We start from the raw sequence: 26022 nt of genomic DNA on the forward strand, positions 1-26022 counted from the left end.
TCACTTGCTTATCCTCCTGGGGAATTCTGGAGAGCTGGGACTGGAGGATCCATCAGACTTCAGGTCAAAGAAAGTTCCTGGACTGTCCAGCACCTTCTGTATCCTCTCTGCAGTGTCTCTGTTGGGAAAAAATAGAAACCAACTGTACCCCACGGCCAGAGTTAACTACTATCTATTCTAACACTTTCTTACCAGCCACAATTACAAAGCTGGATCTTTCATATACACATGAAAGTACAGTTGTGTTGAGAAGAGTAGGTTCCTTACATGTGACCTGTTGAGGGCAATATATTAGAAATGGCCAGCCTTAAGCTCCTTTTGAATTGATATAAAAGTTAAAATTAATTTCGGTACTCTCTTTTAATTCTTCCTCTTTTTCTTCTACCCTCCCCATTTCATTGGTCTTATAAAAATTTTAGGATTGATTAGAGAGTTACTGTATTTATTGCACAAAGAAAAAGGATCCAGCAAATTGCTGTTTCAGGATGGTTACAATAGTTTTGTTGCTACTAGTACCTGTCAAGATACTTCTGAAGCAAGCTGTCTGTGTAAGTAACTGAAAAGTGGGGTATGTTTAATTAAGGATTGGAAAACTCAGGTTTTTGTTGGGTGAGTTTTGTGGCTTCAGTGATGGAGCTCACAAAGTTCCTCCTGGGTCAGCTCTGCTGTCAGAGCCTGCATACCATTAAACTACAGCTTCAGGGTGAAGTCACACAGTGTGTTGATCTCTCTTCTGCCAGAGAGACTGCTCCAGTCTCCCCCATTCTTGCTGAGTGTACTTTCCATCAGCCCTGGTACCCATCAGACTCATCCATGAACCAGTTCATGGCAGAACCTGGCAGACAATCCAGTGAAAGTTGATACTTTTTCTGTTAGATTAATGGGCTGAATCAGTTCCATGAAGAGTCCACTGAACACCTGAGCCATCACAAGGAATAGGACAGGACTGGGTAGTTGAAAGAGTTAGTGGGACTGCTTTTCAGTGGCATTGAACCATTAGAATGGACCAGTTGCTGGTTAAACTGCACCTTCAAGAATCAACCAAATAGTTTTTCACAGAACACAAGATAAGGCTCACTGTTCCTCATATCTATAATAAGATTACAAATAAACAAAAGGAAAGCTAAATAAACCAAATAGCTTACCAATTCCCTCCTAGCAAAGGCCAGGGAAAAACCAAAACAAAACAAAAACCAACCAAACAAAAACAAAACAGAAAGAAAACAAATCTAGGGAATTTCCTTATTGTAGAAAACTTTTACAGATCTTTTAAGGGGATAGTGAATAATGTTGTACACAATGTAATGGGTTGGCAGGTGCAGCTGCATAAGGAACAAAACTATTCAAAGTAGTGAGGAGCTGTGGCTACTGTGTTGGCTTAGACTGTTACATGGAAGTTGTCTCAGATTTAATTTTTCTCAAAGAAAGTTCTATACTGTATTCTATACTATTTTTATTCAGATTAGGTCCTAGGCATCTCATTAAAGAAAGGTCCAAGGGAATACCTAGAAAGAAGGGAAAATGTAGTAATTCTTCCTGTTGTGAAATCACTATTTTCCACATTAAAGATAGCTTTTTTTCCCCCTTTTACGCTGAGTCTTTAAGCTGTCCCCTGGAATTCTTGCACCTGGAAAAAATGTATATTAGATGCAGAGCACTCATGTGACTTCTGAAACTCTGTATAATCTTGAAAAGGAGCCTCAGCAAGAACTGAGACAAATTTGATTTAACTAAACCTCTCGTGACCAACAGACAACTTTTGAATGGTTAAAATTCTGTCAAATATGCCAAATCACTCCTTGAACCTGTATGTTACCCTTTAATTATTTCTCAGACCATCTAATTTGTTTTGACTTAAAGCTTTTTTTAAAAAATCCTTTTTTTTCAAGGTATCAGAAGTTTTGTCTATTTGAACTTTTTGACACAAAACCAAACAAACAATCAAGCACCCAATTCTCCCTTGCCAAATAAAAGCCTTTAATCTGATTGTTATCTGAAAGTGGTGAATACAGAACAGCAGAACCAGGAGTCCTGGAACATATTGCACAATATTTAAGAGTGATATTACTATGTTCCTCCACCCATTTCCTCCCTTCTTCCACTCATATTGATTATTCTCCTTTACAAAGAGCCCTTTTTGTTTTGTTTGTTTCTGTCAATTGTCCATTTCTCCATTAACTCATAATGAGGCTTTTCTTCCCATTCCAACCATTTCCATTTCCATACTCATTCCTGTCAATTACCTTTCTGTCGTTATACATGCTTTTCTATCTCCCCTTTCTCATCTCCTTCTGTGGTTTTTTTTTCTGTCTTTGTCTCAACTTCCCACAGCTCATACCTCTTTTCCTCCTGTATGTTCTCAATGCCAATGGCACTACTCCGTCGCCCATGGAACCGGCTAGCTCGAGTACGTGAGGGGCTCCTACCAGGCAAGGCAAAAGACTAGAAAAAAGGAAAGTGTGACAGAAAGGAGAGAGGGAAACATGACGGGAAACACTGTGGAGAACTGAAAGCATGGAAGAGAGTTTGCAATGTGGATCCAGATCCTCTCCTTTGCTTTGCAATACAATAGAACAGCTCAGCTCCATTGGTGCAATGAGTACTTTCTGTCAGTGAGAAACAGAATCTAGGGCTTACAAAGGTGGTACAAGAAAGAGACTGAAAGATACAGAAACAAAGTCAGAACAAGATACACAGCCACTATACAGAGAAAGAGGCTCAGGAAGGGAGGTATCCCCATATGATGAGAGAAGGAGAGGCAGAATCAGGAAGGCAGAGAAAAATAGAAGTTAAAGGAGAGAAGGAGGCAGCAAACTCATCATTACTATGCTGTGAATTAGTCGTGCTGACATAAGGAATGCATACAACTGAGGAAACTGTCACCAATAAATTTCCATACTGAAAGGAACCTTCTTGGCTTACTCAGAGATGTGTTTTTGTAGTTTGCCTGTATACTGACATCACTAGTGCAAAGACCATAATCAGCTAGATGCACTTTGGCCAAAGTGACCATAATTCCAGTATCAGAAACATGGATCCTTTTCTGGTAACATTTGTCATGGATTTGTTATGCTCACACTGATCACGTATGTTTAGTATCCTTATCAAATAAGAAAGCCTTTGATAGTGACTAGAAATATTCACTCTTTCTCACCCCAAACTTTATTAACTCTGCTATTTGTTCCCAACATACAAATTATGTTTACAGCAAAAAAGCACCTTGAATAAACATTGCACACCTGTTTATATTACAGAAAAGAATCTGATTGGTGAAATTGAAGAAAATGGAACAGATCTAGTGTCTTTATATTCTCAGCTCTTGCCATATTAGAATACAGTACCATTCTAGTCAAACCACACTACATGCATTTTTTTTTTAAGGTATGGCAACATACAGGATCTAATCCAGGATAGATATCTGATGCAGAATCATGTTTGGCTTTCTCCTCCCAGTCTGCATCAATCTCAGCTCTAGTTTACACATGAACTGAGGCTAGAGATAGGCACAAACAAAACAGATTGCAACACGTGCTGTCACCACTTGTGAAATGGGATTGTACAACAGAAAGACATTAACAGAAAGACAAAAGGACAAACTAATAGGGAAAGAGAACTAAAAATGTATGGATGGGTCACAAAGGTATGCCAGGTTTCTTCTTACAGCCCACTCAAATACCTTACCGCAGCAATGGCCTTAGGGCCCTCGGTGACACTCTGGCTGAGGGCAAGGCCAGGTGTAGTTGGGCGGCTGGGCAGGGTGGCTGGCTGCTGCTTTCTCATGGATATCCCCATGGTATCCAGGCTCTGGCTGCGGCCTCTAATCACCCGCTGAACAGTGGGGAAGCAGGGAAACAGACAAACACAGATACACATATAGACCTGCACACAGTAGAGCAGTATGAAAAGTACCACAGTTTGGGTGGAAAGGTGGGATAAACCAACACCAAAACCACAGAAATCCTAATTCCTAGAAGACAGCATCTTAGATATTGCCCATTTTTGGTCCTAGCCAATTCATGGAGCTCACTGCCAGTGGAGATCTCTTCCTCAAGTTTATTCTCTACTTTCACTTCCCTTTTCCTGTTGCACACTGTAGCTCTGTAGAAAGGCGCACAGGAAGGGGAAAAATTTTTCTTGAGACATATGGTAAAGCACAGTTGAAGATGCTCTAGAGAAAGGCTGCTGGATGGAAAGACTTCTTCTGTCTCACCCTAAGCACAGCTGACCAGCAGGGTGAATATTCCTTGGAGGGACACATGATGAGCTTGAGAAAATTATGAGCAACTGGATAAAGGAATCAATCCACTATGGCTCACCTTGAAATTCTCAAGGAAGCTCCCACTGCCATTCTCTATCTTGTCATCCTCCCCTATGGGCAACCCCATCATACTGCGGCTGCGAAGCTGCAGCTCTTCAAAAAGGCTCTCCAAGAGGGCACTCCGAGTTCTTTCCTGCGTCAACATTAGGAATGAAAACACAACTATTATTGGGGGTGGAGGGATTTTTTTTCCTGTTTTTGCAATGTCTCACATCTGTCTTAAAAAAAAAAAAAAACAAAAAAAAACCCACCATGAAGATTAATTTAAACAGTATAAAGTGGCTTTAGATGTGGTTTTAGTGGTTTAGATTTTATGGAATATATTACAATAGTACCTAGCCATTTTAAACTCTTTCTAAAGCAAGTCATAAAGGACACCGGTACTTTTTTTACAGGTGATGAAAAAGAGGCATGAATTGAGGGCATTTTCTTCTAGATCAGGTAAGCAGCAGAGTCTGGAACAGAATTTTAGTACCTTGAACCAAAATCAGTGAGATCAGTACACATCCTGTAGCACAATAGTGAGTTTCAGCTAAAACAGAATTTCCTCCAGCAAAATGCATGCATCATATTCCCACTCTTACTTGAGGATTAAATCTTTACATTAGGAGGTACCTGTTCATATTCTATCACACCTGCTGTGAAATACAAAGGAAGCATCACATAGCCAAGTATCATAACATTTCATCTTCCTTTTTTAAGCAACACAAAATAAGAAGTAGAAGTAAAAAGTTATACTGTATTTTCTTAATCTGGCAGTAATATAATTTTATAATTTTTAATGCAAACAACAAGGTAATAGACCCACCTCTAATTTAGCAAATTTATCAGCTCGATAGCAGCTGTACTCAGCATTGATAAGCTTGGCCAAAAGGAATTCACGAAACTCTGCACTCTGCAAAACAAGATGAAGACTAGACTAGAAATGAAAACAGTAATAAAAATATCACATGAGAAAAGCTCTGCCTTTCTGCTCTTTAGACCTCCAAAGTCATGTAGCCAGACTGACAACACTGACTCAGAACTCAAGGGTATGTACCATATTACCCTGCCATCTAACAGTGGACAAGAGAAACAAACCTTTCTAAATATGGCTGGATTTGGCAGAGGGGGTCCAAAGAAGGGGACGTCATCTCGGGCTGTGACTGAAACCTGAAAAAATATAAGGGGGAAAAAATAAGTATCATAACACAAGTGAGACTATCAAAGCCTTCAGACTACTATGGTATATCTGATCCCTCCTGAATAATTCACATATCAAAAAGAACTCAAATATGTTATCCCATGCATCCACCTCTTTCTGAACTCAGTGAATAGATGTGCTGATTTATCTTCCAGAAATTCAGTCAGCTAGATGTGCACACAGTAAAAGCAACAAAACCAATAAAGTGAATTGGTTTTTAGAAATCTTTAATAAAAAGCAGTGTATTTAGAAAAAAAAAAAAAAAAGCTTCTATTCAGCCGGCAAGATTTACCTCCACTAGAAGAACCTCTGTCAATGTGATTATAGTGATTTTTTTTTTTCTTTTTTTTTCTTTTTTTTTTTTTTGACAGAGAATCCTCAGTGGAACTACACTGCACAGTGAGGGGAGTATCTCAGTGACACCACCTCTCTGAGTCACATATGGTACACATACAAAAGTACTTTCTCAGCAAGAGATAAGGATATCCATGTGGTTTTTTGTCTTTTTTTTTTTTGTAACAGTGCTCCTACCTGACATATCAATGCCAAAAAAGTAACTGTAATGCAGTTTTTATATAGTCAGTTGGCTCTTCACACCATTTATTTGTAATTATACACAGCTATGTTACCAGATACACACAGCAATTAAGAATATTTCACAGGCTTTTTTTTCGCCAAGTTTGATGTGGTACAATACCATTATTTGCCATTTTATACAACAAGGAACAATGCCACATGTTAACAGCAACTGCCTCAAAATAACACTCCAGCGTAAATGTCATGGAGGCAATGAGAGGCATGAGTTTAATGAGAAGAGGAGGGAACGGGGCCCTCAATTTAGTTCAGATTTCTCACATCATAGGCCAGCACCCTTAATTACAAGGCCTCTCACTCCCTCCCAATAGATATCTACCAGTTAAAATCCTGCCTTGCATTTTGTCAGGCATGTCAGCATCATATCTGTGCCTGGCAAAATTATGGAGAAGATTATTCTGGGAGTTACTAAAAAACATCTGAATGACAATGCAGTCCTGCTTAACAAACTTAATTTCTTGCTACGACAAGGTTACCCACCTAGTTGACCAAGGGAAGCCTGTCGATGTGATCTTTTTGGATTTCAGTAAAGCCTTTGATACTGTCTCTCACAGTATCCTCCTGGACAAGATGTCCAGCATACAGCTGGATAAACACTTGTGGGTGAGTAATTGGCTGATGGGCTGGGCTCAGAGGGTTCTAGTAAGTGGGGTTATGTCGGGGTGGTGACCAGTCACTAGTGGGGTTACTCAGGGATCCATCTTAGGGCCAGTGCTGTTCAATGTCTTCATAAATGACTTGGAGACAGGACTTGAGGGAATACTAAGTTAGCCAATGACACTAAACTGGGAGGAGCTGTTGACACTCAGATGCAGAGAGGCCCTGCAGAGTGATCTGAGCAAATTGGAGAAATGGGCAATCACCAACTGCATGAAATTCAACAAGGGCAAGTGCCAGATATTGCATCTGGGACACGGCAGCCCTGGCTGTACATACAGACTGGGGAACAAGATACTGGAGAGCAGTTCCGCGGAGAGGCATCTGAGGGTTCTGGTCAACAGCAAGTTGAACATGAGCCAACAGTGTGTCCTGGCTGCCAAGAGGGCCAACCATGTCCTGGGGTGCATCAAGCACAGCATTGCCAGCTGGACCAGGGAGGTGATTGTCCCGCTCTGCTCTGCACTGGTGTGGCCTCACTTGGAGTGCTGTGTGCAGTTCTGGGCACCATGGTATAAAAAAAGCTACTGGAGAGTGTCCAGAAGAGGGCTACAAAGTTGGTGAAGGGTTTGGAGGGGAAGCCATATGAGGAGCAGCTAAAGTCACTTGGTTTGTTCAGCTTGGAGGAGCGTGTTGTGTATTGATAAGGATCATGGCTGAAAACATTGTGGCTAAACAAGTTCATCCAGCCACAGGAGATGGCACATTCAGTATAGGGTGAACTGCGATTTACATATCAACAACAAGCTAACAAGCCACAGCCCAGGCCAGCTGGCCAATACTGGAGGTGGGCGATGAGCTGGAAGGTACATAGCTCCATCTTCTGATATGCCCAGCTTGGCAAACAAAGGGGAAAAGCTCAGACCCTTCAACATGGCCCCGGATTTGTCGAGACTTGTCGATCTTTCGCAATCACCCCTTTCCCCCCAGACTTTTCTCTACTCAGAGAGCTATAAAAAAAGCTCACCTAAAACAGCACTGATAGGGAATCCACCATCCTGAGGACCCTCAGCCCACCAGCGTCACCATGGGAACTAGACTAGACATCGGAGGATGCTGCCCTCCTGAACTACAAACCCCAGAATCCTCGCTGCGGGACACCGGAGGGCATACACACATCTCGTCATCCATGCTGTGGAGCCCTAAGAGTGACTGGATCCCTCATCCTTTTCTTTCTTCCTTTCTCTCTGCTCTTTCAGTCTCTCCTTTTTTCTATACCCCCATTTCTTTGTCTCTCCTTCTGTGAATGGTGATATATTACTCTCTTTCTCTCTCTCTTACACCTTAGTTTTCCTTCCCTCTGTACCACTCTCTTCCTCTCTCTCTTCCTTTAGAACATATAAGAGTAACATTATCTTAAGCTCTGCTGTTGGATTCTTCTAAGTCCCATATTATAGCTACTAATGGTTGCCAATACATCGCTCATAGTAGGACTCTTGCTGTTAATGTATTGATAAGTTCTGTGATATCATAAACTATTTTTGCAAAGCCACTATTTGCTGTAACTAGTATTCCAACACATACTTTTAGTAAAACTCATAACTGAATTGGACCCCTGGAGTGATTGTCTGTCATTCACTTCACATAACCACACAGAATTAACTGACAGTTAACTCACACCTGGTCTCATCTGTTGAGTCAGGGCGTGTGTCGTATTCAGAGTTAACTCATCCCTCATCCCATCTGTTGGGACAGAACAGAGGGGAGGCTCTACAGCTTCCTCACAAGGGGAGAAGGAGGGGCAGGCACTGATCTCTTCTCTCTGGTGACCAATGACAGAACCCAAGGGAATAGCAGGAAGATGTGCCAGAAGAGGTTCAGGTTGGACATGAGGAAAAGGTTCTTCACCCAGAGGGTAGTGGAGCATTGGAACAGGCTCCCGAGGGAGTTGTCACAGCCTGTCAATATTCAAGAAGAGACTAGACAATGCCAGCAGGCATACAATGTGAACTGTGGGGTTGTCATATACAGGAACAGGAGGAGATGGACTCGATGATCCCTGTGGGTCCCTTCCAACTCAGGACATTCTATGATTTTAATTTTCTCATTGCAAAAATTGATTCAAAGAAATAAATGCCATTAATATTGCAATTTAACCACAAGGCACTAAAGCTTAAGTAAATGGAATAATGGATGGAAAAAAATCTTCCTTCAGTCTCTTAAGTACTAGAATACTCTCAAGGCAGAATGAGTTAAACGCCCTTTCGAAAAGCCTTTACAGAAAATCCTGCATTGGCTCTAGGGTCCTGACTGGGACTATTTCATTAAATGATACAGGCAACCCTATTACAGTAACCAAAACAATGGCATTGCAGACAGGCAAAGATGAAAACAATAGTAGGAACAGACAAGACAAATGGTAACCTTCCCCAGCTCTTTCTCATGTCATTAAATGAAATCCAGTAAATTTCTGTGCCCTATAAAACAGAAAGCAAGACAAGAACTAGAACCCTATGCCCCTGATCAACATGAAGCTATCATGTCACTACAGACCAGGCTCCCCATAGCACGAGGAACAATAGAAGGTGGTTACTTCACTCCCAGCACACTCGTTGGTGGGAAAAGAGATGGGTATCCTGTCCAAATTTTTATATTCTTGATGTTCTTGTAGATTTCCAAGGCATAAGGACCAAATCAGCATTTCTACATAATATGAGACATAGCACTTTGATTAAAATGTTTCTACAATAGAAACATCACAGAACCTGAGCTTCTGGATATTTTATTCTCTCTCAGCATGACTGAAAGTTGAGCATAAAGTTACATAGGCATCCATACAGAGTCATGTTACAGTGAAAGAGCTGTGTGCAAAAGCTGCAGACAGGGAATTGGTTTTCTAGTAGAGCTTCTTTCAACTGGAGGGCCCTAACAGGTAGCACTTCCCTGACAGATGGGCATCAGTTCTGGGATCCCCCAAAGCAGATGTAGCTGGTTTGGATTCCATATATTAGGCCAACCAGCTGCATCCGAGCTGCAGTCTCCAGCAGGGCAACCTCTCAGCACTGTGCTCTGCAGCATGAGCAATGCAGACATAGCTTTCAGTTAGGTGAATGAGTTTTACCTGACTTATATGATGCAAGCAATACATCCCCCAAAATGGCATCAGTTTTTCCTTGTGCTCTTTGATGTAAACAAAAAAAAAATCATCTGAATTTGTCCTGCTTGAATTCCCAAGCTTTAAGCTTCAGAAATTCATCAGCCCCTTTGAAAAACATACAAGTATATTCTAGTTCCATGTGTAGATTCTTAATAAATTGATTGAATTACTCTTTCATTTTCTGTTTGCTAGGTAGAGGCAGTAAGCAGTCCTGCAGTAAAACACTTGCATTCCAGAATTTTGATCTTTGTCAGCCTCACCTCCTAGCCCCATCCAGATAAAAATGTATTTATGAAATCTGAATACTCAACAAACATGAACAGAGATTGCTAAATAGCAGCAACCACACCAAATAGGGAGGACCTATGTGAACCTATAGAATAGGGAACAGCATAGCAAACAGGAGACTCCTGGTCAGAGAACAGAGAGTGTGTGAAGGGCAAGGAGAGCTGGTGGCAGCTACTGGATTTCTAGGTTTACTGGTAATAGATCTAATTATTGCCTTTCACTGAAAATTGATTCAAAGAAATAAATACCATTAATATACCATATTGATCAAGTTTACTAAAAGTGCAAGCAGAGCTGTTAGGATGACAGCTGGCTGAATCTGCACCTCTCCCAAAAGCCCAAGAACAGTTTTCCACTTCAAGGATCATCAGCAAATCAGTACAGAGGAATCTATTGGCTCTGTTCACCTTGTAGAAAGTGTCCCCAGTCATGTCATGAGTGAGCTGAACTACCACATAAGCATGTAGGAAATTAGAAGCAATCATATCGGGGACAAAAGGTGTGCTTTCATCCTGGAAGATGATGGCTACAATGTCATTCCCAATGTGACGCTTCCGCTGAAGCTAGAGACAGAAAAATAATAAAGCGAGAAGGCAGGTGAAAAAGAGTAGAATAGTACAATGGGCCCTCAAATACCAGTCTATCTAACATCTTCAGTCCATCTGTTGAACCAAACCCCTCATCAATTAATTTTACCATTACTCCAGCTATAATTCCCACTGTTATGCAATTAGGCATTCTCCCCTCTAACTAGCCCCACATTGAATACCCCTCCCCTCTTAGCCACACAACTGAATTCCTTAGTTGCCCTTCCAATACCTGCTGGGAATCTCCCTCTGTGAAGGGCAGCTTTGTAGACACATGAAACATGATCTCCTTGCCTCGGAAATTTGTATACACTGACTCAGTGCCTGTTTGACCTCTAGTGACATCCAAGCCTCCCCGGAACCTGAGCAAATCCATACCACACCATAGGTAAGGCAGGACAGAGATGAGAAAGTGGAAAGAAAAGAAAATATATCAGTAACAGTACCTTGGTACCTCAATATTATCAAAGGTGATTTTAAGAAATCACTGATAGTGGGGCATCACATCTTCCCAAAACAAATGCACTGCCTGAAGCAGCACAATGTTTCTGCTGATGAACATGCTCGCTAAAAGCTATGAAGCTAAACCAGGAATCCTCAAAGGAGCTACTTTCTTTGGCATTCTTCTGAGAAACACAAACCATATTTTAGAACTACCAAAAGGACAGGCTACCCCACAGAAAGAGACTGAAACAATACTGACCCCTACTATTGTGAAACAAACTTACATTCACACAGTCAAAAAAAATTATTCTCTGCTGACACTGTGGGTCAGATTGAGACACCAGAAGGCATTTTAATGAAAATACCAGCAGAGACCTAAGCTCCAATTAGTTTCCAGACAGGATGGTCGATAAAAGCATTCTGAGCTTCTCCACCTGCATTGGGATTCAGAGGACACAGCACTTTTCTGAAAGCAGGGCTCTAACAGAGTCGGAGCCCCTGAACAAGTGGTGTTCCCTCACTCAATGTGGCTTTCCAGCTGCGCTGGGTACACACCCACAGAAATCCTGCAGCTGAATCTTGTCTCCAAGGAAATCCAGGAACTCCAGGAAACCCAGACTCTCTTCTGTGTTGCTGAAGACTTCTTCTTCGGTTGTCTTCAAAAGGAAAGAAGAAGTCATAAGGAGCAAAAGCAGTACAAAGAACAGGCAGTGATTTCTATACACAGTTCAAACAGCTTTGAGGACGTGCACAAACAAATTGATCAACATAAGGCAACCTTCAATCCTTTCTCTTTGCGGTGTCTGTATTTTTCAGAGGATACAACATACCCTGTGATTACCTTTAAGCTAAGAGAACTGACTCCGTGTTTTGCCTCAATTATCAAGGGATCTGATGGAGCTTACCTGCCCAGATTTCTGGTAGATGACCCCAAATTTGAAGTTATTGCTTATAACGTGCTCATCAAATGCAACAATAAGCTGTGAAGCCTGAGTTAATGAAAATACAAATTATCAGTTGGACATCATTAGCCAGACCTTGATGTAAAAGGGACATATTGGAACATTATACCTTGGGGTAGAGGACTGGAAAGAAGCGTTCAACATTCACATCCTCACAAAGCAGCTGTCGAGTGAGAGAGAGAGAGAGAGGGAAACAGAAGTGTGATTTTGATGTGACCTAGCTTGCCGCAGGCATGAGAGCATAGGCACTGTTTATAATTATCTGACAGGAGTCCCTTCAGGTAAAAATTTTGAGGTAAAATTAGGAGAGAAAGAAAAGGTAAATTGAAGTATAAAGGGGATGTATATGACAGTACTATAGGGGGAATAGTAAAAGGAGAGGGAAATGGGAGGACAGAGGTGAAAATAACTTGAAGAATGAAGCTGCAAGAGCAATCAGGCAGACATGAATCTCACCTTTGCCATCTGGACAGCACTGGGAAACTCATTCAGACATGAAATGGGGATCAGATCATGTTTGGTGCCAGTTCGAGTCCTGGCATAAAACAAAAAAGGCATTAGAGCCACGGCTGAAGGGAGACATAAGCAACACTAGCTCCTTAAAGAAAGATTAGCCATTCCTTACATCAAAGCAGTTAATTCCAGAGGATTAATTTTAAGCCTGGTGTATAACATCAGTGGAAAAGGAAGGTATTTACACTTCTTATTGCCCACTTGTTGTGGGGAGCAGAAGACAAAAAAGGAATGGTTAGTCTTTTGCTCCTTTGCATTCTTTTCTAGCTTGAAGAAATATTTTGCTCTTTCCCCCATCCCAACATTTTCTCTCACAGGAATCTAAATGTTGAAATACAACAACTCCTTTCTATATATACATATATATTTTTATATATATATATATAAATATATTAAAGGAGAGATGTTTTTCTAGGTGAGAAGAAATATTAGGCTGTCAAAGTCCTCTTCAAACCTTTATAAGCAAGCTACTGCACAACAGGTTCTGCATATAATACAATATCCTAATAAAGGAATTACTACCTTTTGTTCTTCACCATTCTCTTACATGTAGGAGGGTTTCTGGGCTCAGATAAATACTCCCTAGCACAGCTCACAAATAAGCTCTTTTTTCCCCCAGATTATTGCCCAGCTTGGCACTCTCAAGTGTTCTCTGCATACAAAGGAGAAAACCCACCAGTGATTCTGTTGTAGCTGACTCTTATGCAACCAGTATTTTCCTCAGTCCTGGATGAGTCCCTGTCAGCAGCAACTGCACAGTAGTTGCTTCCAGTCACATATTGCATACTGGATGTGAACCCAGCCCATAGTGTGGTAAAAAAGCTTTTCTGCAGTGTGCCTTTCACCTAGGCCAGATCCATCTCTGTTCTTCCTCTATTTCATTCAGCAGCTCTCTCTCTGGGTAATGGCTCTCTGTGGAAGCCTTAAAGGCTATGGCACTTTGTAGGCTGTCCTGGGAAGCTAAGGAATGTTCTAGCTCCCCTTCAAGGGAGCCTTAGTCTCAAGAACAAAATCCAAAGACAGGCCTAAGCTAGGCTGCCCTCCATCAGGGAATCCATATTCTGCTAGAGAGTACTCACATGTCTCTAAGTAAACAGAATAAACAGAAAAATGTTCATTTTGAGGGAAGAACAGATGTTTTTCACGTGGGAACCATAAAGATGTTCCTGCAAACACCACTTCAGCTTCCTGAAGGAAATGGCTGAGGATTGAGAACTGAGATGAGAAGGCAATAAAAGAAGGCTCAAATGTCACTTTGCAGTCCTCTCCAGGAGAAAGACAAGGGATTCACACCCATATCTATGCAGAAGAAGATCAGCGTAAGATCAGCATGGTAGCATACAGGCACTGTTACCTCAGCAAAAGGCGTAGATTTTCCTGTTTGTCAACCTGTTCGTACTTCACAGAAAGTACCAGGTAGCCCAAGGACATGTCACTGGAGTAAAAGTTCTGGTGCTCCTGAAAACAGGAAGCCAAAATGCATTACTCCCAACAAACTTCCCAAATAAGTTTACCAGAGTTTTTGTATACAATCGGTCTACTCAAGATTATTTTTTTTTCTTTAACTAGCATGGCATGCTTGAAGATATGCATATGCTGTCTCCCAGCCCACTTTGTGATCAATGCATGAGCATATCAGTCAAAGTTCATCCACTTAATCTTTCATGGACTCGTATTGGTCTCCAACACATTCAACAGGATGTGGTCATGAGAATTTTCTACACAAACAATAATGGCAGGATCATTATACGAAATGATTGATCTCTGAAAGTACTGACATCTCAGACAGGATGCAGTCGGGGCTCCAGGTAACTATGCAGATGAAGACTGTTCTCAGCAGTGCCACTAACACTGCTTGAGCTTTAGTGGAGTGTGCCTTCAACAGACAGAGTCATTCAGCCAAACAATGAAACATAATGCAAACATTCTCACAGGCTCTATAAAGAAGTGGCTGTGGCCATATATTCCTCCTGGGTATACAGCTATGTTCCAATGGCCAAGCTATATCAATACAGAATCACAGAATTGTTTTGGTTGGAAGAGGCCCTAAAGATCATAGAGTCCAACCATAATCTAAATCTAGCACTAAACCATGTCCCTAAGAACCTCATCTGTATGTCTTTTAAAGGCGTCCAGGGATGGTGAATCCACCGCTTCCCTGGGCAGCCTGTTTCAGTGCTTTACAACCCCTTCTGTGAATAATTTTTTCCTAATATCCAATCTGAACTTTCCCTGGTGCAACTTGACATTGTTTCCTCTCATCCTACCACTTGCTACATGGGAGAAGAGACCAACACCCTCCATGCTACAACCTCCTTTGAGATAGCTGTAGAGAGCGACAAGGTCTCCCCTCAGCCTCCTTTTCTCCAGGCTAAACAGCCCTAGTTCCCTCAGCTGCTCCTCATAAGACTTGTGTTCCAGGGCCCTCATCAGCCTCATCATCCTCCTCTGAACTCTCTCCTACACCTCAATGTCTTTCCTATAGTGAAGGGGCCAAAACTGAACACAGTATTCAAAGTGCAGCCTCACCAGTGCCAAGTACAGTCGGAAGATCACTTGTCTAGTCCTGCTGGACACACTATTCCTGATACAAGCCAGGAAGCTGTTGGCCTTTTTGGCCACCTGGGCACATGGCTGGCTCATGTTCAGCCAGCTGTCAATCAACATCCCCAAGCCTGTAGTGTTGCCTGGGGTTGTTGTCACCCAAGTGCAGGACTCAGCACTTGGCCTTGGTGAACCTCATACGATTGGCTTCACACCAATGATCCAGACAGTGCAGATCCTTCTGCTGAGCCTTCCTACCCTCCAGCAGATCAACAATACCACCCAACTTGGTGTCATCTGCATCCTGTAAGGTGCCTTCCCTAGTTGGCTCACTGATCAGCTATGTCAGGAAATTGTCTTCCATACAGTTCAGGAGCCTCCTAGACTTTTTTCTGTCTGCTGTGTTGTATTTCCTGTAGAAATCTGGTGAGTTAAAGACTCCCACAAGAACAAGGGCTAGTGATCTGCTGCCTGCAGCATATTTCATCTGCCTTTTCATCCTGGTTGGATGGCCTGTAACAGCCTCCCACCAGGATATCCACTTTGTTGGCCTTCCCCTTGATTCTTACCCATAAACGCTCAATCCTATCATCACCCTCATCAAGATACAGACAACCAAAACACTCCCTAACATACAGGGGTACCCCACCTCCTCTGCTTCATTGTCTATCCCTTACGAAGAGTTTATAGCCATCCAATGCAGCACTGCAGTTGTGGGAGTTATCCCACCATGTTTCTGTGATGGCAACTACATCGTAGTTTTTCTGCTGCACAATGGCTTCCAACTCCTCCTGTTTGTTGCCCATGCTGTGTGCATTTGTATAGATGCACTTCAGCTGTGCTATTGACCCCACCACCTTTTTGCAGTGAGAAACCCTAATTGCTTTGTGGCCATTCTCAGGTTCTTCTGCAGTATCTAACATATCTATAACTCTCGTGTCTCTTCTACTGCATGGCACTCCATATATTGATATATCAATATATGTCTGGCATATATATCGATACATGTAATATTTAACCTCTGCATGGAGAAAACTACAAACAAACAAACAAACAAAAGAAACCACCAACAAACAACAACCAAAAAAACCCAACCTTGGGCTGATGTCAGCTTGTCCTGACAGGAAAATAGTAACAAGCTCCAAAACACAGGTATTTGCATATGAAAGGAAAATGATCCTGAATATGAGAATACCTGCAGTGTCAGCAAGTCAAAGAACACGTTTACTAAAATCATGGACTCATAGTAATGAAACAACATTAGAGACACTTTAACATAACAAAACAAACAAACAAACAAATCATCACTACAGTTATAAAAATGTCCTTTGACTGCTTCAAATAGTTTCTACCTCTTTGCCCTAGGTTAAGCTAGAATTTTATACTAATAACTTAAGACATAGTTCTTTCCACTGAGAGGACTCCACTGAGTCAGTTCCCCAACAGTCCACAGCACTGCAGCAACAATACTTTAACCAGCATAATGGAGAAATACATGACCACATATGAAGGTATGGCAAGAAAGCTTCTCTCGTCAGCACTGCCAGCTTCAAGTGCTTGTGAAACTGTAACCTAAGGTTCTTTGACTGGCATTTCCAATGTATACCTTTATTAAATCCTCCCTGGCTTCAGGCTACTTCTGTTTATTATAGTCTTGAAAAACAATGTAGACATTTAATAATTCCCACAGTATAAGACATAAGGTTTTACAGCCTTCTTCCTACAGGTAAATTGAATCTTATTGTGTAATTGTCATAAAATATAGACCATGAAACAAAGAAAAATAATTGAGCTATGTCTTGTATGTCCTGGCAGTTTTCTTGTGGTTGTTTTATAGAATCTGCTATAAGCTGTTCTGCAAAAAGTGTCTCAGAATTGTCCAAGCTTGAGTGACCTAATATATGCGTACCCACAACACAGACATGCAGACTAAGTTTGTAATACCACATATACTTTAATCTCCAATTTGCTTAAAGGATATTCCCTAAATCACTGGCTATGCCTCTCCCATCTCATGATGCTGCCCATCACACATCTTCAGCTAAGAATCATTTGCAGTTATTCAAAGCATGCAAAAGACCTTTCTGAAATAACCTTCCCACATTATTAGCAAGAAAAAGACTTGATCCACACAGAAAGTCACTGGTTTCTCTTAACTTTGAACTACTTTGAAATACTCAGCTAGGGGAAAAGCTCTGAGCTCTTTTTCATTACCTAAGCCTTTAAGTCATAGGTAAAGACATGAGTAAAGTTTTCTGCCCATGGGTAGGGTTTTCTGTGACAAGAGTCCTGTTCACCTTGTTCTTTTCTGACACTGGCTTGCTCAAAAACTTGCATATTTAATAGAATATGGACACACATTCATGTCAATTTAAACAAAGAATAAAACACTGGACCCTGAAAAGGAAGAATATAGGTGAGAATTTTTCTGTAGTACTGCAGGACTGATGGTTGAGAATTTTGCAAATGTATAGAATCTGATGGTATGTGAATTCCTGGATCTCACTTTGAAGGAATAATGATGATATGGCCCTGCTTAAGCAGGGGTATAGACAAAATGAGCTCCAGAGGTCCCTTCCAACCTCAACCATTCTGTGATTCTGTGATATCAGGTCAGCAGTGAACCTTACAATTGGAGTGGAAAAAAAATATCCAAATTTGCCTCTCATCCTAGTTGGTTCTGGAAACCTTCAAGCACAAACCTGAATTTACCATGATAGAAAAATAATTACAATTGACATACTAGAAGGTTTCCGGAAGGTCACGGGATAAATGTCCATTAACAGACTGGACAGCAGATCTGTCAGTCTAGAGAGGAAGCCTCCAGGAAGAGTACTTTGCATATAAACTATATTAATATCAGTTTCTAGTGTTTCATACTACGCAAGATCATTCAGACAAGTTCAACTACTGCAAAACAGGTCCCCAGCACTGCTCAAAGCTCCACCTCTTCCTGGTTTTAAACTTATTAAGCAGTCATACAGGGAGACCACTGAACTTGTCAGGCTTTCTTATTTCCTTGTGCCATCAATCTCAGAAAAGATCATGGGTTTGTTCTCACTTGTTCTTGATAGTTAATATGAACCTGAGATCCAGTCTGGGAAGCAATCAGTTCCCTAAACAGGCCAACCCAGATGGACCTTAATGGCCAGCCAACAAACATCCACCTAATGAGGCCAAGCTCTGCCTCTCTACCTGTCAGACTGAAATTTTGAAAGCACCAAACTTAACTAAATCAAACAACTATAAAACACATTGTCCAGTTTCTTCATACATATTCTGTGGTAACCATACTTCCTGTAATACTTATCTACACCAAGGAAAATGGACCATTTTTCTTACTACTGAGGGGCTTGCACTGTCAAAGCTTAAGTCACCTCTAAAAATAATCCCATCTCCATTTCCAATATTATTACACTTTTTTCTCCGTGTTATCTCAAGGCTGGTATCTGTCCAGGAGCCTCAAAAGAGGTTCTTAACCAAACGAAAGTGTTTCCCATGCAATCCTTTCTCTTCTGTTAATGCACAGGATGATGTACATATCACAAGGGGACCAAGCTAACACACTACTAGCCATACGGTAGTATGCACCTTATTTACATTAGTTCAAGGCATCATGGGGAATTGAAATGGAATGGATGTGTAGCTATTTCTAAGTCCATCAGGAAAAGGAAAAGCCTGAGGTACATTTCAGCCCTGAGGCTGACCAGGCAGAGAAGGGTCTGAAGATCACCCTTACCTTCCCCAGAAAATGTTTGCGGTACAGCTTGGCTGTAGGGTCACTCTCCAGTTTCACTTTTCCACTCCAGGAAAATGGGGCATCAGACAGAGTTGGACTCAAGCTGGAGAAGTTGTGGCTGGTCCCTTCAATCCAGTAGCCCCCAAACTGGGGTAAGATGATGAGAGGATATGGCCATCCTTTCTGTAATACCTATTCAGAAGGACACAAAACATTAAAGTTTAAAAGCCAATAAGTGGAAAGGAAAAACAGGAGAGTAGTACTAACTCACCTCATGGATGCTGGGGTAAGGAATATACTCCTCTTCTGTCTGAAATCAGAAGAGACCATGAGTAAAAATGCATGACATCATTTAAAGTGTTATGCTCTCATGACAGCTCAGCGGTGCCCTCAGCTTCCACCCTGCCCTAGTCCATATTTAGAGTTTTACTTTAGGACTTCAGGTTAGACTCCATTTTCCAGGTCTCAGCACTATAACATAGGACTTTGGTAACAATAAATTTAGGAGGCAGATTTCACTCACCTTCCTCATCGAAACTACACAGAATATAGGCGTGCAAAATGAGGAGGTAGTCAAACTGTGGGCAAATTGGATGAAGTTAGGAGTAAGAGCCTCTCTCCCTCCACAGAGTGTGAGACAGCTGCAGACAAAGATGACAGTAGGGATGGTAGAAATAGTACTGTAATTACAGTGAGATCAAGGTTGTGTATACCTGTGGTATACAACTGAGCAGTGCTGAAAAATGACTGCAAGAAAAGGAGGAGTATCTGAGCCACTTCATACCAGCTGGATGTTCTTTCCATCACCACGAAGAGCACTGACTATCTCTGTCAGAACTGAGCTGTATCATTTCTCTCTGCAGCTTCTTTTTTTTCCTAAGGTCTTTTCAAGATTGAATTCAAGGTCAACATTACTGTGCCTGAGCTGAGACTGAAAGAATGGAGAGGAAGAGTTGAGAATTCAAAGATGGGAATCTGTTATTATTGGCCAAATACTGAAACAGATCAGCTTTCTAGTAGCATCTGATTCTTCAAGCAGATTACTGAAATAAGTGCAATGTGGTTTCATAAATATTATTGTAGCTCTTAAATTTAATAAAATTTAAGAAATTATTTAGTCAAAACCAAGATAATTCATAATATTAAATGCTTATTGGAACCACTTAAATTTGAAAAAGGGAAGTATTGATTCTGTTTCAGCTACAAAGTTTCACTTTCTTGTGCACCAACTTAAAAAAAAAAAAAAAAAAAAAAAAAAAAAAGACAAGCATGTATGTATTCTTGGGCTGTTTGCAGGCTCCCTCTTCACTCCAAGTCAGGTCAGTTATTATCTGCCATTCTCAGCAACTTAGGAGGCAACAATGACTTCGCCTGACCTTGAGAGGAGCTGGAAGGGAACATCTTTGTTCATCCAGACGACTCCCCTGGGAACAGAAAGTCACAGTCAGTGAATCCTATGTTTTAGCATGTCTGTTTCACCCTCTGTGTACTTCTCCATATCCCAAATATGCATATTTTGTCTCTCTGTAATATTATTTTTTACACGAATTTTGGATAAACTGAAGAAATAAAGCTAGAACTCGACCGGTTTGGCTTTAAAACTCTTAAAAAGCAGAAAGGTGGTAGAAATCAAAAGCAATCTCCCAAACTGAATTTCTTATTTAATTCCTTAATCTATTCTAGCTACTCTACTTCCTAACCCAAGTGATAAAAGAAGGAAGAGGTAAAGACAGAACACAAAAGAACAGTATTTCAGATCATTCATTCCTGTTTTACTCTTTCCTCTCCCTTAAAGATACTGTCAGGCAGAGCATTGAGAACCTCAGACTAGGGCTAAGAGAAGTAACAAACATTCATTTTGAGGATTAGGGCTAGGCAATAAGACTTTTGGGCAGCTGATGTGCCTTGCTTCCATCCACGTAAGGGAGCAAATCTGTCTCCTGGAGGTAAGACTGAAACACCATAAGTAAATCAGTATGGCTAAACTTCAGAGTAAGGGAGACTAGCAGTAGATGTATGAGGGCATTCTTCCTAAGTCTGAAGTTGAGTTCAAATACAAAAAATAACAACAAATTTTAGTTGGTTAAATATAGAAACACAAAAAAACAAGTCAGGAACAATCTGCAGATAACATGATAACAGCAAAAATTATATTTTCCTTAACTGTATTAGGAGCAAGGAGGTTACCAAATGTTTACAGTGAGATGCAGGATCAAACTATAAAAGCTGAGCGTGGAGTTACCGCCCCCCCCCCCAAAAAAAAAAAAAAAAAATTGTATATTCAACAGAGAAGCTTGAACAAATACCAGCTTAGAATTATTCTTCATATGGAAACATCAGAAAATCTGTTTTAAATTGAATGTCAGTAGGAAGCACTGACAAAATGAACAAATTAACCAGGACGTGGTGGGTTGTGAAGTTAAGATGGAACAGAGGGGCTGACAAGTGATCTTTACCTTTTGCAGAGGTAGTAGTAACCATTTTGCATTTGGGGAAGTCATAAAGCTGAGAAAGTGGAGTGCACGTAGATGTTTTGTTGATGTGATCTGGAGTTTCACTTGTCAGCCTAGTGTGTTTGGGCTCATGAGGAAGACTAGACTTCTGAAATAGGGGTCTCAGGAACAGTTCTTTGGGACACAAAAGTCCTATGCTCTATCCAAATAGGACTGAGACAGGAGGGACAAGTAGGAACAAAGCAGCCCCTGCTTTCTGGAAAATATTGTGGAAACTACCAGGACAAACTTCCTATGCAATGGGGGATTTCTGCACACAGAAATGGAGGTTGGGAAACTGCAATTTAGTAAGATCTCTCTTCTTTTCCTTGGCATTTTCGGCAGATATGATAACTGCAAAAAGTTTCCAGTTTCATAGGAGGTCCTAGTAGGAGACTACGGTCTCAGAGAGGCCTGAGGGAAAACTTCCTGGGCTGCTGCAAAGGAGCTGCCATTTGCAGGGGAGCATCTACGGAGGAATGTGCCATCATGTTCTATGCCAGACTCTGCAGCTCCTGGTAGGCCAGCAACAGAAGACGCAGGCCTAAATCTACCGACCTCTCCTCTGGAGTGAAGCTTAATATACTGGCAAAGATCTAATGCAGCCCTAGGCTGCACAGTCCAAAGCTTTAGTTTAAAGAGTAAGCAGGACCACAGGGAACTTGCAGCATAAGCTGTTGAAGTGTCAAAGCAGAGGCAAAACAACTGGTTGATGAACACTGTCATTCCTCAAAAGGGAGAGGCATAACCTACAGCAGTCTCAGTTGAGATACCCTTCTGTTTTGGGTCCAGTTTGGCTTGCAGCACTGCCTTTAAGGAAAAATCGTCCCTCACTGTTTCCCTGAGTAGTTTACTAGAGACAGCATAGATCTAGGAATCTGATATTCCCAGGGTCTTATACCAGGGAAGCACCTGGCCTGAGCAGAATGAAAGAACAGACAGCAGAGGAGAAAGCTGCCCAGACCCACAGTCAGGTCAAACATGGCATAACAATGCTATGATAACACGTTTTTTTGTGGGGAAAAAGCAATGTGTCAAGGGAACTAGTTCAAAACAGACAATTTACATATAAAAGGGAACACAGGAGAAGAAGGGAAAAAAAAAAAAACAAAACAACAAAACACCACACCACACACCATGAAGGCAATTGTGAGAAAATAAGACCGAAGGATATGTTGAAAATGTACGAATGCAACATCATAAAAGACAAAATCAGGTAAGTGAAGAAGAATTGCTTATGCAAGTACGTGAAGACCTAGAACATCAGGGTTTATTGAGTAAAATAAGATTTGCTTGCTTTTCAAATGCTTGCACTGCAGAGCAATCTAGGAACAATGTATTCCTAAGTGTCCTTAATAAAGTATTTACTGTGACTTCACTACATCTGTACGCATAGAACAACAGAGCCAGTAGCCCATTTACTTCAAGTAACGATTAAAAATTTAAAAAAAAAGCACACACACAAAACAAGCTTCATTCCCAGATCTCATGGACAGGTTTCAATTACTTTATAGGAAAAATGTCCAAGTCTCCTGCTTTGCCTTTTACTCACTTGATTGCTAATGAAAATCTCATATTTAATTTTCAAGAATGATTCAACAAATCTAAAGGATAGCCAGAGTCAAATGGAAAGAAAGGGAAAGCAAAACCAAACAAACAAATAGTAAAATCTAAAGAAAGATCACAACAAATAATAAAAATAAATATCAGGGGAGGGGAGACTTTTTCTTTTGGAAAACACCTCTCTTCCCTTTTTTCAAAAGAATTTTGTCATACTTAAGCAGCAGTTATTAATTCTCCTAGTGCAATTCAGGTGACAAATGAGGCTAAATTAAAAAAAATACACTATACAGTCTTAACAATGGGCAGCTAATAAACCAATACGGATGCAAATTTAGGTGGCCTGCATATGTTGGCAATTGTCATCAGCTCCTTCTGTTATATCTTTAACTAAAGAGGCCCAAATCCATGAGAGACATTTTTCATTTGGTAAACTGGGACCTGAGAAACACTGAGAATCTTAAGCAACAGAGTCTTCCAGTCAGGGACAACTTCTAGCAATTCTTCTTTATCCAGATGTCAAAATGCCTGGAAAGGATTGTCACACTTTTTAACATGTGCTTGAAGTGAACAGGAAATTCTGCAGGCTCAACCTTACTTTCTAGCACAGAGTCAAAAGAGCCAAACACACTTACAGACTTTGTGACTGTAAAGCACCACGAATATATCCCAAACCTGGTTTGGGTGTTAGCACAGTGGTTTCAAGGTCTGTGTCTGTCTACACATTAATATATAGAAGATACACCTTCAGCCCCTCCTTCACCCACTCCCTCCTTTCTAGTCTGCCAAATAGTACTTCAGCCTCATAACCCTGCACTTTGCTCCTGCCTACTACCTCTTCAACTTTAGAGTCTCATCAAAGTCTTGTGTGTTCCTCATATCCATAATCTGATCACCCAAATTCCAGAAAATATGTTAACTGTTTCTTATAAGTTTAATTCTTGCACGTAATAAAAGGCAAGTGTTATGTGCCATGTTACATGTTATGTTAGGTCAAAGTCAACCACAGCCTTTTAAAGGTATACCACTCAGAGAAAATATTGGTAGTCAGAGTGCTCTGAGAATGGATAATCTGAAAAATTTTAAAGATTTTGTTGCTACATCTATAACATATATAACATATTGTTATATTATTATCTGTTTGGTAGGGCAGGGTTGTTTTTTTCTTCCCTTTAACTCTATTTTAGTTTTATAATGTAATATATGCAACTAAATGCATGCATTTTCTTAAGAGAATTAAGCCAGAGTCCTTTCTTGTGCAAGTTAAAGACAGAGCCTACAGTAGTTATTTATTAAACTGTTTGACTTTGCTAAATGCATTTATGCTAACATCCCTTTAATCACCTGTCATTAGCAGCTGCTACCCAGCAGAAACATAGTTAATTGAAGAAGATGCCAGAAATACCTTAATGCAACTTTGATTTTCTCTCAGAATCACACTTTTGCAAAGAACAGACAGAATAATAATAATTTGTGTCTATTTCTTCCATCATGCCAGTTGGAAAATGAACACAGGAAAATGCTTTTGAAACTCCATTCAAGAGTAGGTATACAAGCTTGGGCCTAAAAGAGCTAAATATTTTACAAGCCCAAATTAAAAGGTATTGGGAGTAAAGTGACAAGAAAATTAGCAGTTGATTATTTGTTTGGATATGAAAAATCAAAAGATCCCAAAGTCTGACAGAATAACTTCTCCTTACCTGCATTTTTTCAATCATCTCAAACAAGTCCACAGTCTGTGAAAAGGAAAAGACAACAGGGAAAAGAACTTAACATTTGAAGAAGCTAATGTTATCTTCTGTGGTAACCCAGATATTGAAGGAGCCAACAGCTCCTTCCATGTTTTGGCACTGGAGACAAGATGAAATTGTTCTTCCTTGACTTATGTCATGGAAAATACAACTAGCCAAGTTGTCTTTGGCTTGTGTTGCAAAAGCTTGACCTGGAACCTGATCAGACAGGAATCACGAATTTATCTCTTTCAATGGGTCAGACTACTGACTTGATACAGTATAGCATAGGAAATTATTAAATGAACAAGTTTAGGATTCTCACAGAAGTAGACAACTATAACACATGCATGAACACAAGCTTGCTTTCAGTGATTTCTTCTGCTCAGTGGTTCAAGGCACATTCCAACTCCAAGCCAGAGGAATGTGGACTGCCTTTACCTTGTTGGGGACAGCAGAAGCAAGAGCACATGGAAAGCCTTGGGTGGGAGAGTCTATAACATCATTGAAGCAGCACACCCCTTCCTCAGACTTCCTGCAAGAAGCAGAGGCAGAATGGAGAGGGGAAAAAAAAAAAGAGAAGAAAAACAAAACAACAACAACAACAACAAAACCCTACTAACTCTTTGAGAACTCAGGATGCCAGTGCTTGCCTGCAGTGCCTCCTTTGCCTTCAGCTGTCTTCTGCTTACTCTTCCTCTCCCCAGACCATTTCTTGCCTGTGATGAGCTGTCATTTCTTGTGAGATTCCCTGAACTTTCTTAACTTACCACTTGCCACCTGCAAACACCCTGGATATAACAGCAAAAATCTTCTGGCCCTGACTGCTTTCTCTGTTCACATGTGCTATTTTCCCCAAAATTGTAATGTAAGTGCCGAACGAACCCTTTTGCCAAGTTCCTCCTCTGTCAAAGCCTTACAGCAGAATAAAGACAGGTCTTACAGGAAGATTTTGGGTCAGATATCAAAACTGAGCCATATTAAGAGAGCCAAAAGTTCTTAAATATTGCTGAAATCAGCACCAAAAGGACAGCCCCAGTTGCCACAGCCTGGCTATTATTCCCCAAGACAGGAACAAAGCAAAGATGGTGCCAGAACAGAACTGATAACACTCTGCAGGAGAGATGTAGGCACAATTCTGTGTTACCACTGCTGGTAAAGCCAGAGTGCATGTTAGATGGGCTTTTGTCTGCACATCTTCTATTGAAAGTATGTTATTATTTTGGTCTCTGCTGGAGCAGCAGTGCATACAAATAGCAGCAGCACGTACCTGATTTCATAGAAGAGAAAACAAAAAATAACACAATCAATACA

At 40.9% G+C, this 26022-nt stretch overlaps 1 protein-coding gene across 1 annotated transcript; it reads right to left on the reverse strand.

Annotated features, from left to right (window-relative positions):
- LOC309443335 (rap1 GTPase-activating protein 1-like) lies at positions 1–24711 on the reverse strand (the record flags this gene model as incomplete). The annotated part of the gene is made up of 17 exons (XM_082060178.1): positions 24679–24711; positions 20303–20350; positions 19198–19236; positions 18927–19118; positions 13998–14101; positions 12587–12665; positions 12240–12293; positions 12074–12157; positions 11724–11824; positions 10957–11086; positions 10545–10700; positions 5399–5470; positions 5127–5213; positions 4317–4451; positions 3682–3828; positions 2339–2442; positions 1–118 (listed from the first exon to the last, which is right to left on the reverse strand). Exons 1-17 carry the CDS (start codon positions 24694–24696, stop codon positions 1–3), a joined length of 1668 nt encoding a protein of 555 aa, XP_081916304.1. The 5' UTR covers positions 24697–24711.
- Between the last annotated feature and the right edge of the window lie 1311 nt (positions 24712–26022).

Source organism: Streptopelia decaocto, assembly GCF_964273445.1.
Source record: "Streptopelia decaocto genome assembly, chromosome: 1".
Classification (NCBI taxonomy): Eukaryota; Metazoa; Chordata; class Aves; order Columbiformes; family Columbidae; genus Streptopelia; species Streptopelia decaocto.